The sequence below is a fragment of the Cavia porcellus genome, unplaced genomic scaffold, assembly GCF_034190915.1.
Source record: "Cavia porcellus strain 051 isolate PalLab524CR breed Dunkin Hartley unplaced genomic scaffold, mCavPor4.1 scaffold_16, whole genome shotgun sequence".
Classification (NCBI taxonomy): Eukaryota; Metazoa; Chordata; class Mammalia; order Rodentia; family Caviidae; genus Cavia; species Cavia porcellus.
In genome coordinates this window covers 63,023,173-63,041,929 of record NW_026947499.1, presented here as the reverse complement: position 1 = coordinate 63,041,929, position 18,757 = coordinate 63,023,173, and the positions used below count along the sequence as shown (strand labels likewise).

The following is an 18,757-nucleotide window of genomic DNA, read 5'->3' as shown; positions in this document are numbered from 1 at the left end:
AGACTGAACAGTGGAAATGGTTGGGTAAAGCAATTACCAGCAGAGGGGGATCAGCTTTTTTATAGTCTCAGAAGTCGAGAAAACATGAGCTTGTAAATTGAAAGATTTCTTCTAATTTTAAAGTGAAAGTTGGTTAAAGTATTTATATCATCAAAGGAAATGAGTCAGAAAAAGTGAATTCATATTTTGTTAAAAACGTTTAGCAAAAGAATTCTTAGGCGAACCACCTTAAATGGTATTTTGTCAGCGGACGCTGAACTAGTATCTTCACAAAACTGAAGTTAGCAAGTAATGTACTTTATTTTGTTAAGTTTTGAGCAGTTTTAAGAAATTACATTAAAATATATACATTTAAAACAAATGAACACTGAACATTCTAGACATTCTTGTTTAAATTATCACTTAAAATTTTTAAAATTGTTTTTAATTGATACATAAAAATTATACATATTTCATGAGATGTTTGCTGTTTGTAACTTTACATTGTGTGATAATCAAATCAAGATATTAAGCATAACCATCCTATGGTACATTGATCATTTCCTTAGGATGAGCACATTCAGAATTATCTAGCTATTCTGAAATGCTTTGCTTACTAGTTAACCTTGTACAGTAGGATTGTAGAACTTACTGGGGAAGATCAGAGAAAAGTTTTAAGTACAATTTTTAAGACCCATATTCTGTTCTAAATATTTTTTCTATCAGTTTATATAATCATCCTTATTTCCTAAAGTCTATTCTGAGTATGATACTATTAATGGAAATGGGATGTTGTACCTAAAAAGGATGGGAAAGTGTGTGTAGATTTATCTGAGGTCATCTCAAAGATTTTAATGTCAGTGTGTGTTGTGAATCTTCTAAGCAGGGATGTCATATGCATAATTTGTGTTATGCATACTTTTTAAAGATGCGGTATTTATTCTACCATGACTTAATGGCCACCTGTTGCATTACCAGACTACTGTTTCAAATTACCTTAGCAAGTTATAGTATGGCTCCATGTTGTATTCGTTACAGGAGTATATTATGACAGAGTGAGGTGGATTTCTTTTACAGGTACTAGCTTGGAAATTAGTGTTTACCAACTAAAAAAAATAATGAGTCTGCAGTTACAGTATGACAGATAATGTGAGATGGAATGAATTGATTCATCTCCTTACCTGCTCTTATACTAGGAATTCATGATAAAATTGCCAGTATGTGGTGAATGTGAGAGCAGTTTGCAGACTTCTTGTTCTCAGAGCCTCTTTATGCTAATAAAAAATACTGAGGATTATTTTGCTTATGTGAGTATATGTTAGCATTACATATTAGAAATATAACATTTGGGAACCTATCAAATACTAACAGATTTATTTCATGTTAATACAGGTAATGTAATTATTTTCCAAAACACATTAACATTGTCTTACATTTTTAAATGTTTAATGTTTGCTTAATAAAGATTGTGAGGATCCCATATGTTCAGTCTGTTGAGATCTACATGGCCTCTGACAACTTTCATCATATTCTCATGAGGAAATAGTGAAAAGCAAATGATGTTTCAGTGTTTTTCAAATGTTATTCTTGTAGAATCTCTAGGGATTCCTAGAGTGTAGTGTGAGAACAGTTAAATGAGAGTAATAGAGTACTATGATGAGAAATGAATGTGACAGCCAATATAAAGTGAGATAGTAGTATATTTCTTGTGAATATTGTCTATTTACTAAATGATAATAAAAAATATTTCACATCATGGTTTCCAATGCTAGCATAAATTAGATACTTTGGAGTCCTTAAAATGTAGGTTTATTTTCTTGTTAAAACTTGTTTAAATTAACAGTTGAAATTTGTCTTGCTTTCTAGAAGGGTTTTGGTAAATTAGAAAATTTAGTGTAGACGTGTTTTTAATTTTTTTGGTCCCGGGGATAGAATTCATGACTGCCTGCTTGACAGGCAGATGTTTACGCTGCTGAGCTAAATCCTCAGCCCCTTATTTTCTTAAATTTTGTAATGAGAATATATTTTTGACACTTGTGTTAATTCTTAATTCTGAGGTTTTTTAAAAAAAAAGATAATGTCAAAATCTCAACGAATTAAAATTTAGTTGGATGGATCTTTGCTTAAAAATTTGAAAATGATAAATTGGTATATACCAAATAATGTTATACAGTTTTAATTGTTTACTTGACATTGACAAGCATTTTTAATTTACAATTTCTTATGTTATATTCATGTTTAATATTTTTTTTTCTTCTCAGTGGGCTACATAATGGTTAGGGTAGCTTACCTCATCCTTGAGTCAAGTGAGTCAAGTGATTTCAAAAAATGTGAACTATACTGTAAAGTAAAAAATTTGCATAGGCAAAACATTATATGTTTAGAGTATGTTTTATTTAACATAAAGAATTATGTCATGTTTCATGGGAAATACTTCTGTCTTTCATGTAATAGGTGAAGTATTATAGACATCTAGCACCTGATCACTTACTGCAAATATGTCATCGACTAGGACCTCTTCTTGAACAAGAAATTCCTCAAAGTGTTCCTGGAGTACAGACTTTATTAGGAGCTGGAAGACAGTCCTTGCTACGCACAAATAAAAGTAAGGAAATCTAATAGGATAGATACATACTTTGTTTTTAACATTCTGTGTTTGTATGCATAAAATTATGTATGTTTAATAGGCTGCAAGCATGTTGTGTGGAAAGGATCTGCTCTGGCTGCATTGCACTGTGGAAGACCACCCGAGTCACCAGTTAACTATGGTAGTCCTCCCAGCATTGGTGAGTTGTTCATGATGCACTTGAGAAATAAAAAAGGATTTTTTGTTACTGTGAGATCAGATAACTTTATAATACATACATTAATATTGGAAAAGAACTATCAGTTTTTTTCTTAATAGCTTTAATAACAAGTCATAATGTGTAATTATGTATTATGTACATTATTCCTTATGTAGACTAACTAGTTCATTAGTGCATTTATTTTTATAAAGATTTGTTTATAAGCTGCATGTGATGTGCACACTTGTAATCCCAGCACTCTGGAGGTTGAAGCAAGAGGATCACCAAAAATTCAAGGTCAGCCTGGGCTATGTAGTGAATTCAAGGCCAGCCTGAACTACATGAGACGCTCTCAAAAAAAAAAAAAAAAAATTTGTTAATAAAAATGTATAATACTAGGTTGAGTTAGTGGGTGGTAGTATCATAGTTCTGATAGAAAATAAAAGTAGTTCAGTTATCTTTTAAGAGACACTGTGCATATGTTTAGAAAGTTTGAAAGAAGAAAACTGTTCCAGATAAATACTCCTCTTGAAATGCTTTGCAGATCCATTGCTATTACTAGACTTAAAGGCATCCTCTAAACCAGATCTCTTGGTTTGTTTTTCCGTACCTTTCTCCTTTTTAATATACTGTGTAGCTCTAGTTTTACTTAATTGTGTCATTGTTGTGTTACTCCTCTGCTCAAAGGAACATAAAAGATCATAATATTTTAATGGTGCTGAACTTATATTTACCATGAAGACAGCTCCTGAATTTTGGAGACCTTCGTGTTTTAAATGTGGTCTCTTTGCTGCCCTGCTTCTGCCATCCTGGCCAGCCAGGGCTGTTACTCTGTCTTTATTCTTAACTCTGAATCTTTTTTCCTTTTTTGGGTACTTATTGCACGGATAGTCATTATAATTTTGTGTAACTTTTGTTTTGTTTACTTGTGTATGGTTTTATTTTCACCTTCTTTGTACACTTTTATTTAGCATATGTTAAAAATAGTGTATGGTTTTATTTTCACCTTCTTTGTACACTTTTATTTAGCATATGTTAAAAATAGCATAGAGAAGTCGATTTTAACCCATTTGTTCCAAAGGTTACAGTTTTTAATTTTTGCATAAAATTCATATATGATACTTACAAAAATTCAAGGACCAAGAATTTCAGGAAAGAACTTATATTATTCTATTGTCTACCTGTTACTGCTTTGAAGTTACCCTTTTCTGTGATTGCTTTTAAGATTTTTCATTCTCTTTGATATTCTGCAGTTTGACTATGGTGTCAGTGAGCTTATTCTCGTTTGAGCTTTATTAGGCTTTTTGAATCTTAACTAAAATCTTTCATTGAAACTTTCAATTCTTGGTAATTATCTTTTAAAATCACTTACCTGCTCCATTCTCTTCTGTAGAACTTGAGTTAAACAAATGCAAGACTTTCTCATTTTATCTTCAGTTACCCTCAGATGTTTTACATCCTTTTTACTTTCTGAAATATGTTCTGTGTCACTTGTTCTGACCCACTGCACAGAAGATTCTATTGATATTTGCATTTTCAAGTAGTCAAGAACACTTTTAAATATAGGTTGTCCTAATTAGTAATTTTAGTATGTAATTTTTAATATAGTAAGCACCCTTTTAAACAAAGGATTGAGACACAAGGGTATATTTGCACTTTGCAAATTATACGGAGAGTTACAGTAGTTTTCCTCAAAGAAAAGGAAGGCAGGATTTTATAGGCACTTTATGTTGTAGGGGAAAGTTTATCCCGTCTTTGAAAAACTGCAGATCCATGTAATAAGGTGAATATGTTGTGCTTGTTCTTCACATTATTAGGCAGCCTTGGGATAGAAAATGAAAGTGTAAGTAATTGATGATAAATAATGTGTTTCTTACATTGACTGTGTAAGTAATTACTGTGTGCCAGGCACTATATTAAGGTATTTTCCATGTTCTCTTTTAAAACCTTAAATAGTCTGTCGGAAGAAGCTACTCTTACTTTTCAGGCAAGGAAACTAAAGCATGGAAGTGTTTGGTCAGTGAAATAAGGAGCTAGGATTCAGTTTGAACTGTTTGACTCCACTTGCGCTATGTTTTATTCCCAACTAAACTTCCTAGTAGGTGACATATACCACAGAATTTATATTAGTTATGTTTGAAAAAAGGTAACCAAGTATCAATAAAATCAGATAAAGTATGTTAACTAAGGTCATTGGTAATCAGATGAGTAGATACTGCTTATGTGGATGTAGAGGAATCTATCAATATGGACACAAGCTTTTGTGTCAATATAAATGTGACTGAATCACTCAGGTAATAAAAATTACTAAGCTGGTCATTGTTTATACCTTTCTAGAAGACTTTCTTGTTAGAAGTTAATTTTTTTTCTCCTTTCATTGAGTTTCAAGAAAATTTTTATATTGAGAAATAACCTATACTAAAAATGCCAGTTTCTTTTAAAATTGTATTTACGTAATATTTTCTGAAGTTGTGAAAGAGTTGATCTGATCAAAATAACATTTGTTCTAAGTGTCATGTCATCAGCATTCACATGGTATAGTTATTGTACAGTTTCCTCTGTCAAGTTACGAATACAGTACGTGATAGGGAAAAGATGCTCATTGGTCTCCTTTTTTATGTGTTTTTCATCATGGTATGTAATGCATTCCCCCCCCCCTTTCCCTTTCCTCCCTCTAGCCTTTTTCCCCTTCTGACTTACAAAAGCACAGTTTCCATTTTTTTCTTTCTGGAGTCAGATAGAATCTCAGTGTTGTTTAATTTACATTTCTCCAATGGTCAGTGATGTTGAATACTTTTTCATGTATTTATTTGCTTTTTGTACTTTTCATTTGAAAAGTATCTTTTTCAGATGCCTATTATTTGTACTGGGTCTTGGTGGGTGTCTGATTTTTCCCATCTCAAGGTTGTCTCTTCACCTGGTAGTTTCTTTTGCTGTGCATTAGAGCTTTTTAATTTGACGTGATCTTAGTTGTTGATTCTTTGTAGTATTTTCTGTTCCATCAAGGTTTTTGTTTATAAGGTCTTTGCCTACACCATTGTCTTTAACAGTTTTGCTTCTTCTATCTTCCAGCAGATTGTTTCTGTTGTAATATTTCAATCTTAGATTCATTTCCATTTTAGTTTAGTGCGTGGTTACAGATGAGAGTTTAGGTTTGATCTTTTTTTTCCACCATCATTTATTAAAGATACTATCTTTCAGTGAAGTTGTTTGTCCCTTTTTCAAAGATAAGATAACTGAGTATGTTTGGAGTTATTTCTGCATTTTCTGTTGTGTTTCATTGATCCTCAGGTCTGTCATCCCCTCTCCCCCATGTAATTTCAAATCGGGGATTGTGATGTCCCCTGGCTTGCTCTTGTAACTTCGAATTACTTTTGTTCTAGGTTTTTTCTGGTTCCATAAGACTTTTAGGATTATTTTCTTTAGGTCTGTGAGGAATGTTATGTATATTTTGATAGGGATTGCATTAAATCTGAATAACAGTTTTGGAAGTATCATTTTCACTGTATTAGTTCTACCTAAGAACTCTCCATTTTCTGATATCCTCCTCCATCTTCTTTCTCAGACTGCTGTAGTTTGTCAGTATAGCAGTCTTTCATTTCTTTACTTATTAGTAATTCTAGAGTACTTAATTTTTTTTTTTTTTTGCTGGGGATTGAATTCATGACTTCACGCTTGTAAGGCAGGCACTTACATCACTGAGCTAAATCCTGGGCCTCTCTTGATGCTATTGTGAAGGTGTTGTTTTTGTAATTTCTCTTCGTAAGTTTGTTTCTAGTACACAGACAGGATGACTATTGATTTTTAAATATGGTTTTGATGCAGTATGTCATTTTAAGGTGTTACAGGTTAGAAGGCTTTCCTTGAATTATCAATGTGTGTTGTATTGACTTGCTCCTTTTGTTGATTTCTCTTTGCTGTTTCTCACCTAACTACCTTTAAAAGTTTTCTTTGCTCTTTTTGTGGTCATACCAAGTTACTATCAAGTGCTATTATCAAGTAGGAATAGATGTAAGAAAAAAATTAACATTTTAATTTACAATACAGGTTTATGTCATGGATCCCAGATCCTGAAGTTTTGACACATTTGAGATAGTTTTGTTAAGTAAATTTACAATTTTTTAATAAGAAATTTATTGAAAAGTTACACAAATAATTCAGAGAGCTCTTATATCTTCCTCTCAAGGTTCTTCTAATGTTTTTTTTTGTTGTTGTTGTTGTTGTTGTTTTTTTTGTTTTGTTTTCTTGTCTTTTTGAGACAGGGTCTCGCTACGTAGTTCAGGCTGGCCTTGAGCTCACTGTGTGGCCCAGGCTGGCCTTGAACTCACTATGATCCCTTGCTTCAGCCTCCCAGATGCTGGGATTACAGGCATGTACCACCAAACCTCACTCCTAATGTAATTTTAATGTATGCTGGTACATTTCTCAAAACTAGTAAACCAGCATTGGACTGTTACCATTGCCTAAACAGCAAACCTTATTCATACATCATCAAGTTTTTCCACTAACTATATTTTCTTGATCCAAGGTCCAGGCTGGTGCATTTTACACTTTAGATTTGCTTACTTGCTTATTTATTTATTTAATGATTGATGAAGGGCTGGATTAGAATTTGTTGGATATGCGAACCATTGGGTTGCCTTTTTTTTTTTTTTTTTTTTTTTTTTTTTTTTTTTTTTTGGTCTTTTTCATTTTTATCGGTACCAGGGATCGAACTCACGACTGCCTGCTTGCAAGGCAGGCACTTATGCCACTGAGCTAAATTCCCAGCCCCTGGTTGCCTTTTTGAATATCTCACATTAGCCTCAAAATAGAAATCAGCTCTCTGAAAATTATTTTTTCATTCTTTTAAGATTTCATTTTAATGGTAACAAAACAAAATAAATCCAGTCAAAACAAAGTGGTGAAATTGGTACAGAACTTCAAAGCAGGATAACAGGAAAACAACAATGGCTACTTGTTATTTTAAGATTGAAATCTGAAGTAATTTTGTTTTATTTTTTAACTCTATGTAGTAAATGAGAACTGTTTATTTTCTTCTATTCTTTAGAATTTTGTTCTTTAGAACCATTGCCAGAGCCACTTCGAGATCATTTTGGTACTTCTCTGGAGTTCTACCTAATTCACTTACTCATTAAGTAATTATTGAGTTGCTGAGTTCATATTTGGCACTGGAGTATAACCTGGGGTTTCTGAATCAACAGAACATAGTTCCTGTTCTAGAACTTAAAATGCTACTAGATGATAATCTGTCCCTAAATTTATTCTTCTAAGACTTAGCTCTAACCAATTTTTTGTAACTTTCACACTATTGACTTTATTATAGGTTGTTATTATAGATTGTTAGATATCTGCTTTGTAGGATAGTAGTCAGTATCTCTGGCTTCTGCCCACTAAATGTTGGTAGCACCTACATTCCCATTTTGGCAATCAAAAAAGTGTTCCAGTCATTGCCAATATCCGAGGGCCCATTATTACTAGTCTAAATTTTTTGAAATACAAATATGATCATATCATATCTTTTTTTTCCAAGTGACTTGGGATAGTCTTCACTGTTTTAATGTGGCACATGAAACTTTTCATGCTATTTCTTTTCATCCTATCCTATTTCTTCACCTGTACATTGGAAGTCAGCTTAGATGTCACTAGGCAGAATTAAGTTAATTTTCTACTTTTGCTTTTGTCACATGGTAGAGGCTAATTACATTTCTTTCTTCTGTTGTACTATTAGGTTCCACACAACAGGAACTGTTTTCTTGCTCTTACAGGCACAACTCCTTAGCATTAGAAATACTAAATTTAAAAGCAGTAAGTAATTGATGTAATTGATATTCTAAGGTGGTACAAGCAAAGTTTAAATATGAATGTGGAGTAAAGAAATTGAATATGAAATTTGGAGGAATAGAGACTTAGTCCAAGAATAACTTTACAGTAAGAAAAAAAACCTTGGCTTTTATGATATTAAGGTTACGAATGAACAAGCTTATCAGTTTGTAAGACTATTAAAACCCATACCTATACAATTTAAGAATCACTTGACTGGCAAGCGCAAGCTTGTGAGTTCCATCTCCAGTACCTCCTCCCCCCAAAAAATCACTTGAGCATGTCTTAGTATCTTTTTAAATCTTGTTTATTTGTTTGTAAATCTTTACTTGTTTTATGCCTCTAGTCTGTGATTTAAGTTACGAAAACTGGACTGGAATTCAGTCTCTCTTAGAATATGTGCTGCCAAAGTGAGCACTGGAAGTCAGTCTTAAGTGTAGGAGTCTCACAGTGGTCAGCTATTTTCTAGTATTTTGCAACTTCTTTCATTCAATATTTTTTTCAAAACTAAACAGTAATACCAAAACAAAAGCAGTTGATCTCGTCAGTGTGTTCTTTTGTTGTTCATTTACTATGAAGATAGTAAGTGTGGCCTGTCATAGTAACATTTACTTTCATTAGATAATACTGAATCTCTGATGCTGTCCTTTCTCTTACCTCCTTACTCACATTGTGCTTATTTTAAGATAATGTTTACTCAATGTTTGCCTAATTTAAAATCCTACTTCAATAATACATGGACATAGATAGGGTAAGGTCAGGAATCTCCTGTTTTTTGGTTTTTTAAGAATCTTCATTAAGTGTGAATATCTAAAGAAATTTAAAAGGCATGTTTATCCTTTGAAGAAGATTATAATAAAGTGGAGTTTCATGAGTGCATTGCTTTTTCTTTACATTTAACATATTAGCAAAGTAAACTTTTATCCCTCTTCCATTTCTTATCTTTTTTTAGTATTTTACCTGGATACTTAGCTACTTCTATCAGTAATTGCACTTACTGCTTTAAAGGAAGGTTACTGGTCTATAATCTTGATGGGTGAGGATAATGAATTTTGGAGGAACTGTTGCTCAAGAAACGTTTGACTATAAGGAAGTAAAGTACCTTAGGCTTAAAATATTTTACTACCCAAACATCCAATTAATGTTAAATCTGAGATTTTATGTTTATTTGTAATTTCAGGGTTTTCTGAGAGAACTGATTTGAAATAAATCAGTGTTGTTGACCCTTAAAACTAGATGAAAATCTCACTTTTCAGTGTTACAGTTTGCCAGTATTTTCAGTATTGTCTTGAAATTATTGGTAGTTAATAATTAAGATTTATTCAATCAGGAATTTACCCCCCTAGTCTCAAATGTTTGTTTTCTTCCTGGTAAATGTTACTTTTATTGTAAAATATTTAATATAATTTTAACATAATTTAGATTACCATATTATTCAGTAAACTGATAATTGTAAGTTTTTCCTCTTAACTTTTCAAATATTTTCGGTTTAGTCTTGTTTTCTTTCCTTTTCAATTCATACTTCATTCATAGTTTGATATACTCTTAATTAGTTCATTGTTTTCTCAAGAATCGTTTTTTTAGAACTCATTCTTCTGTTAATAATCCTAGAGTTAGAGTCAAAATTTGTGTTTTATGTTTAATCATTTCTGACTTAGCTGTTTCTTTTTTGGCTTGTTTTTTAATCTCCTCCCTGAATTGCATTACTTTTCTTGTTCTTACCGCCTTAGACACCCACCCCCTCCCCTGTGCCTTTCATTCTTGACACTTAGAAACAAGTTAGCTATCAGGGATTTCCAAGATTTATTTTCACTTGTAGGGTTTTTTTTTTTTTTTTTTTTTTTAATTTAGGGAAATCATTACTGTTTATACCATAGTTTGAAATACATGAGGTAGACATTTAATTTTTTTTTTTGTTTAATTTTCTTTCCAATTCGTATTGACCAAAAGTGAAACTGAAGAATGAGAGGTTTTCTTAGGTAAGTTTAAATTAGTGCTCTCGTAGCTTGTTTTAAAGTCTGTCATGAATAATAGAATTGGTTTATTTTTTAGGTTAGTCACAATGAAGGATATCCCTCCCACCCTTTGTGTAATGTAGCTGACAAGCAGTGATTAGGAAGCACTTAGCATTGCTTTTTTTAGTTTACATCATGCATTTTCCCAACGTTAATGCCTGTCTTTATAAATGACACAGATTATCATATTTTCTCACAAGGTAGAGACTTTTATATTTTGAATTTCTTCAGGCTTTTTTTGGATTTAGAGATTTGAACATTTTACTAAAAGATCTCTAAAACTAGAAAGTTTATAGTCAGGCTAAGTAGGTTTTTGTATAATTTGTTTAGCCCCTTATGACTGCAGGGAAAAATTGGTCCAAAACCCTTTGAAAGTAAAAACAAAACTGATCAAATTAACTTTTATAATACATGAGGATTTTATTGTTTAGGGACAGTCCATATAGATGTTATGTAAAATGCCTTTGAGCTTGCAAAAATGTTTTGTTTCACTTGCTGTGTATCACAGCTGTGGAAAATACCCCAACTTTATTAAATGTGGAAACCAAATCTTAAAGAGATAATGACTTAGTGTAGCTAGAACTTGGGTTATTTTGCCTCATATATTACATGTTTAACTTTATGTCACATTTAAATAGCACCTTTTTGCCTTTTCTGTGAAATTCTTTATGCATTTATGTTTTACCAGCTCTATCCATTTATTACTTGTGTATAACAGCCTTTTGAATTATGCCACTGTATGTGAACTCTAGGAACAATGAAACATGGTATATTAAGCACTTGGAGGCTGACGCAAGAAGATCACTGAATTCAAGGTCAGCCTAAACCGTATGGGGAGATCCTACCCCCAAAAAACAAAACAAAGAACCCGAAATCCCCCATGAAAGAAATAGTATGTATATTTTGAATGTATCTCAGATACATACTTGAATTGGAGAGTAGATCTTGATTCCTGGAAAAAAATGGTAGGAATCTTGGTGTCAGATTGATTACATTTTTTCTAAATTTTGGGTTTCAGACTTTTGTTTTTCTGTAGGTCTTTTTTTTTTATTCCCTTCTCATTGTGGTTAAGGGAGAAAACTAATACATTGTCTCAAATCAACTCATATGAATCCATCCTGTTCTGTCTAAAAGCCTTCAGATATTACTATTGGAACTTAGTCATGGTGCCTAGTGTAGCTTAGAAAATAGTTTGTCCCTTTCTCCTCTGTGTTTTTTTCTTTACATTTGTCATGTATTATACTCATGTATTAGTACTACCTTGCATTTTTCTGATGCTAATGCCACGCTTTCCCCATCTCAGGCCATTGTACCTGCTGTTGCTTCAACTTAGAATATACCGCTCTCTTGTCAACATTGTTTGGTTGCTTATTTTTCAGGTCTTAGTTTAAATGTCAGTTTTTCAGAATAGGCCCAGACTTCCTGATAAACTTCCCCCATATATGTTTAGAACCCTTTGCTATAATTCAAGACTTTCTTAGACCTTTTGTTAACAGTTACTATTATTGTAAGTCCTTGTTCATTTGTTTCTTCCCTGCTAGACTGCAATCTTCAAGTGGGTAAGTACCAGTATCTTTTCTTTTTCCATTACATCTCCTATTCCATACTTAACTCATAGGTGCTCTGTGTTTATTGTATCAAAATTGAATGACTAAAATGTTTGATATAAAACAGAAAAGTAGAGCCCAAGAAGGTTGAACACATGTTTAGCATGCACATGGGCCACTGGCTTTGATATCTACAGTGCTACCTGCCAGATCTTTTTAAAAACAAATTTTCATTAAGATAAATGTAAGAGCTACAAAATTGAAAATACTATACCACTGTACTATTTTGTATTTGACTGTCATCATACTTGTTTTCAGGAAATAAAACGAGGGGGATGAATAATAACTACTAGTAATTACAGTATTCTTGTTTTTAGTCTTGTTCTATATTGCACTCAGTTCGTGAAGTTTTTTTCTTAGCTCTTGGGATTGATCATTAGCTATTTACTTTCTTTGTTTCGTTTTAGTTAGCGTTTGGGATCTCCCATTCAGACATACTTTTCTGTTATGGTACATGCTAAGTCTTAAAAATACAGTGTTTTCAAACAAGAAGTACAACTAAACACCCAAATTGGGCAGATTTGGAGAGTAGCTACTGTGCATACTAATGAGTTATGGTAGTAAAATAGGGAAGCTGTTTTGGGTAATGTATGCCCAGATGATTTTTTTTTTTACTCCTCTGTTCTCTATCACTTACTGCCTTTTTTTTTTTTTTTTAAATGGATAAGAAACTGATCACAGGATTATCTTTCTAATGTGCAACCTATTCTTTAACTGAAGTTGGGGATGGTTTTCGTAGCTTATTGTTTTGGAGCTGTATTTGTCTTGCTCTTTCATTGGTCAGTTACTAGTTATTGGAAACTAGATGGTGCTTTAGAAATCAACTATGTGGGCTGGAGATTTAGCTCAGTGGCATAAGCTCCTGACTGGCAAGCGTGAGGTCGTGAGTTCGATCCTTGGTTAAAAAAAAAAACAAAAAAACCCTCTTATAGCTCAAGTCATAGTAGCTTTCCTCTTTATTCATATCAGGCTTTTAGGATAACAGGTGTTACAGAATTGTAATTGTGTGTTGTACCGTTGCAGTTTTGAGGGCTTGGGCTGGGTGGTGGTGTTGTCAACACAATCACATCTGTTTTTAATTAGAACTTTTTTCAGTAAACAAAAACATGTATGCCTTACATGCTATATGTCACACAGTACATTTGTTTGGTAGAAATTCTGATTTTATCAGCATCTTATAAACAGCTTTATTTGCAATGAACTCGTAACATTTCTATAGAAATTGTTCTGTTGAGTATCTGGTAATAAACACAGCATTATATTAGGGAGTCTTATTTGCTGTCTAAAATTGGCTATGGCATGTATGAGAAATAAATTGAGTTTATGTTTTCTCTTGTACTTGGTTTTATCACTACTTTTGTAGTTTACTGATCTCATAGATTTTTTTACTTTTCACTTTACAGTAACATTAGTTTTATATTTACAAACATTAACATGAATTGTGGAGATTACATGAAGCATTGGTACTGCCTACTCAGAATTCTTCTGTATTTTAGGAAACTTTTCTATGTTTATTATCTATATCTAATAATTATAGTCACTTTTGCATTTTACTCACGTGAAATTTGGATGCCCTCCTTCAGTTATTTTCTTCAATGATAATCATGGTTATAGAATTGGTCAGAAAGTGTTAAAAAATGAATTTAAGCTGGATTTGGTGGTATACGCTTGTAATATCAGCTCTTGGGGAGGCTGAGGCAGGAGGGATCTCAAACTTGAGACCAACCTCAGCCAGATCCTGCCTAAATGTAAAGGGGTAGGAATATTGCTCAATAAGTACTTGGCCCTGAATTCAGTTTCCAGTGTCCCATCAACCCCCCACAAAGAGTTTAATAGAAATTATTTTAAACCTGAGAAAATACTGTAATGTTTCTTATTTGAGTATTTCTGCCCAGAAAAGGACCAAAGTTATACTGAGATGCTTTCTTGGTGAGTTACATATTCTTGTTGTCTTATTCTACTCACGTCACAAAAATTGTCCAGATTTAGAAATTAGGACACATGCTTCTCCTTGCATTTGTTAGGTTGCCAGTAGCACTCTAGTTTCCTGAGTTGTTAGAAGTTGTAGGCATTAGTCCTGGAGTCCTCCAGGTCTGATTGATTGGGTAATAACTTTCCTTCATTGGAGTAGGTGTATTGCCTGTTACATTGCTTTTGACAGTCAAAAAACACTAATGAAACACTAACTTCTGCATTTTAAAAGTTTAAAAATTCATAGTAATTTTATTTTTTTACAAAAAAATAGAATTTTAAAATTTTAAAATTCTAGTTGATTTTTGATCTTGGATAATCTGTTGCGTTTTGTCTGTGTATTTATCCATATGAAGTACTCTGCAAAAGGAGAAAAGATCTACTCTTAAACTTGTTCATTCTTTATTTGGAATTTTTCTACTACCCTCAAAAATTAGTTACTAAGTATATTGAAGCTTGCAGTTTATGGGGGTAGCCATGGGTTTTTATGGTCTTAGTTTTCATGATATATGAATAGTTTTTGTACAATGAGAGGAACTGGGATAATTTTTATTATGTTCATGTTTTTCTTTTTTGTCCCGGGGATCAAACTTACGACCTTGTGCTTTCCAGGCAGGTGTTTGTACTACTGATGTGTGTGCATTTTTTTTTTTCTGAAATCTAGTAAAAATGGGTCCAGTTACATGAAGAAAGAACCATATTCCTGCATAAATCTTTGTCAGCAAATGATACTGCCATTTCTGACCATTTAACTTTTCGCTTACCTTTAAGGATAATGAAGAATAAAGACATTACAGAATCTCTCATAATGAAGAACAGTACTCAGATAAATATTAAAGCATTACAAAATTATGGTTCGTGATAATGGCATATAAATAAACTGGAGGACAGGTCATCGGCCTTGTACATGAATGTATATAGAGTAATGTAATCATTGTTTAACATAAGAAAGATTAATAGATGGAAAGGCAGGAGTAAATGATTATCTGGGAGAAGAAAAAAATATCTTTGGAGACTTAAATGATGTGTTTTAAAATTATGGATACATTAAAAAGTTAATTGAGAAATATAGGCCACAAAGAAAATCTTGAGTTGGTTGTGGTAGCACACTCTTACAGTCCCAGCACTTGGAAGTCGTAACACAGGGATCACAGAGTTTGAGACCAATGTGTGCTATAGTGAGTTCAAGGCCAGCACAACTGCATAGTGAGGTTCTGTCTCAAAGAGAAAGATACCAATGTAAAGAAAATTCTACCTGGACATTTATTATGCTGTTGTTTGAGTAGAAGAAAACTTTAGATTGAAGCAGAAGTAGTGAAAGAAGAGAAATACAGACGAACATGTGTGTAAAATTTTTGAATTGGAGGCATAATATGGAAGTAAGTAAATTGTGGAAGATGGAAAGATTCTATAATAATTTGGAGAAATTGAAGTTTATGTAGAATAGCTTGCTTAAAATCTAGTATATTTGAACACAAATTGTCAAACTTAAAGCCTCCATTTTTTAAAAAAATAAATGCAGCACTTAAAGTCTGCTGTATATTTGAACACAAGTCTGTCAAACTTTAAGCCTTGTTTTTAAAAACAAAGTTGTTAAAACGTTGTTTATGAGGAAAACTTGCAAAATATATAAGGTAGTTGCTTTGAATGGTAGAATTATGAATTGTTCTTTCAGTTGAGGTCTTATTTTCTAAATTGAGTGTACTAGTATTTGATAAGAAAGATAAATTCTTGAAAAGTGATTCATGTAAACTAGTAAGGTGTGTAGTTACAGCTAACATTTAAGAGATGATTTGAGAAAGTGTGGGTCTTTTTAACAATTGTAGACTCATGTATATAGATTTTGTTTCAAAATGTTTTGTTTATGAATAGTGTGCTACAAATAATAGTTTTCATTATTTTCTTTCTTTCAACTTCAGATGCTAAGGGACTGATACTTCAAATGGGAAACAGTGATTTCTGGAATCTCTGTTTCATTTACTGATCTATTTCCAGAAAATTGATAGCTATATTTACTTCTGTTCTCTGAAAGTTAAATTTAGATTTTAAAAAATCCTTCATTTTCATTTTATTCCTAAACCTAATTGTTTCCTTATCCTGCATTAGTCAAGTTTCTGTCACTGTAAGCAAATACTGAAACATTTTAAAGGAGAAAAAATTTATTTTGACTCATGTTTTAGAGGTATCAGGCCATGATCAGCTGGTTCCAAGGTGGAAACTTCATTTCTGAAGGATGTGGTGGAGGAAGAATATGATGAGGGTATATATATACCTTATGGCAGCCAGGAATCACAGAAAGGGGGAAGAGCTAAGAAGAAGGGGCTGGACGGCTATGTCCCTCCAGTAACCTACTTCTCCCAACTCGACTGCACCCCCTAACATACTTAGCGGTGAACTCAACCCTTGGTTAATCAGTGGGTTGAGTTAGCACCCCCATTGTTTGTCTAATCCCTTTCCCAAAGCTCCAGCATCTGAACGTGAGCTTTATTGGGGGAGTTTTGATCTAGACCATACACTGTAATTTATTAGTAATACCCTTAAATACGTATTGGTTATCTGCTAGGCATTAGTCATAGTTTTCACTGTTAGGCTAATTTAAGTACAAAACAGATGAAAGATTTTGCTATACAAAGTGTATTATAGTGAAAAGAGGCTGTAAATAATCAAGGAGTACATAATAAATGTAGTATTAGGTGTAAGTGATACTGGACATGTGCATCAACACATGAATGGATAAAGAAAATACTTATATACAGTGTAGTACTACTATATTGTAAAGTGGCATAAATTTGAATTAGTTTTAGGAAAATGGGTGTACCTTAAGACCATAATGAAATAAATCAGACACACAAGCTTAAATAAAACACAAGGTTTTTCTTATATGGGAAGCCTAACATAAAAACAAAGAGCAAAATAAAATGTTGGCATTCGGAAATGGGGAAATAGATCTTTGGCACATGGGAAAGGGACCAAGAAAGGAATTGAGGGAATGAGAGGAAAGGGACATAAAAAGAATAAAGATGTGTTGTGTACATGTACCCATTCTGTAATGAATTTAATCATTATGTAGTACAAACCTGCTAATAAAAACAAAAATTTAAAAAAGATCACATATAGTTACATAAAGAACATCAGGAGTTGCAAGTGCTAATAGGGAATGGACTAAAATTTTGGTGGAGTAATGAATTGGTTCTTTGGGAGGGTACCCCTAAAAAGCAGCAGTCTAGGCATTAATGCAAAGACATCAAGTTACAGCTTGAGTTGAAAACATGAAGGAAATTAAAGACTAGCTGGTACGGACCAAAGAGAAGTAGCAGTGTCAGAGAGGGAATGGGAAATTTTTATGAAGGACCTGATGTCTGAGGAAGTTGGGGTTTATTTTGAATGAAATGAGGAACATTGGAGTCTTAAACAGATGAAGCATGTTAAAGGGCAACAAGTTAGAATGTATTTGAAATTCACCAGTCTTTTAGAACAGGTAACTTTCTAAATCTGCAGGATAAGAAAAATTGCTAAGTACAAAAGATTGAGTGCCTTTAGTAGACTCTGAGGATATTTTCTGTCATTCTTAGAAAAATGAGTAATATACTTTGAAATCTGTTGTGTATGCTTATTTAAGATAATGTCAATGAACTTTCTTTTTGCATGTTCATTTTAAAAATCAATATTTTCGCTTAATAAAATTTAAGAATTGCTATGACTTGACACATTTTCTTTTTTCTCAGAAGTACAATTATTATTAATACAAAGAATAATTGCCGTTTGTTTTTTGACACAGAACTATAAATTACAAATCTTATTAAGATGTTTGATACACTGTTTTGTTTTAAAAGCTTTGCACTTAAGTTGTAAGAAATACTGTACAAGAGAATTTCTGTTATTAATGTTAGTTAAAATCCAATGGGGGGGGGTTAGGGATTTAGCTCAGGGGCACAAACGTCTGCCTGGCAAGCTCAGTGTTGCGAGTTTGATTCTCGCTACCAAAAAAAAAATCCAATAGGGGAGATATATGTTAAGGCAGTGATACAATAGGAAATACAAGTTCACTGAATGTGATACCTAGAGTAATTATTCTGCTTTCTAGTTTTGTAAAATTATTTATCTATTTGATCTGATCTTGCTGTCCTAAAATTCAGCCTCACTTGTACTTCAACTGCTGAAACGTATACAACATTTTTTTCTTTAACTACTGAAGTTATAAGGTTGGATCCACAAATCTAGTACCTAGGAACTCTAGATCTCACTCTTGCAGTATATTATATCGTTTAGTGATGTTGCATGTGTTTATAAATTGGTTGAAGGCAAGGATTCTTCTAAGGTCCTTCTCTTTTAGGATACAGTCATAATATAGGTATGTAGTAGTTTGTTAATCGGTAGTTAAGCATGTCAAAAGTGATGTGTGTTATAGTTTTATAATATTTCACTTTTAATGTGTTTCTGAAAGTTTTACTTGAAAAGTTGACTAAAGTGATTTTTGAAAGAATTTTTTTCCTGTTGATTCCCAAAATGAAAATCAAAACATAATTGTAGCTTAGCTTAAAGAGTTAAAAAAAACCATTATGCTTAAGACAGCAGT

At 32.7% G+C, this 18,757-nt stretch overlaps 1 protein-coding gene across 1 annotated transcript in view; it reads left to right on the top strand.

Moving 5' to 3' along the window:
- Nucleotides 1-18,757, top strand: part of Phip (pleckstrin homology domain interacting protein) — a 107,772-nt gene that overhangs the window by 13,928 nt on the left and 75,087 nt on the right. Inside the window, exons 5-6 of the mRNA XM_063226930.1 lie at nucleotides 2,434-2,584; nucleotides 2,667-2,765. Of these exons, the coding sequence (XP_063083000.1) occupies nucleotides 2,434-2,584; nucleotides 2,667-2,765 (250 nt within the window). The remainder of the gene's footprint in view (nucleotides 1-2,433; nucleotides 2,585-2,666; nucleotides 2,766-18,757) is intronic.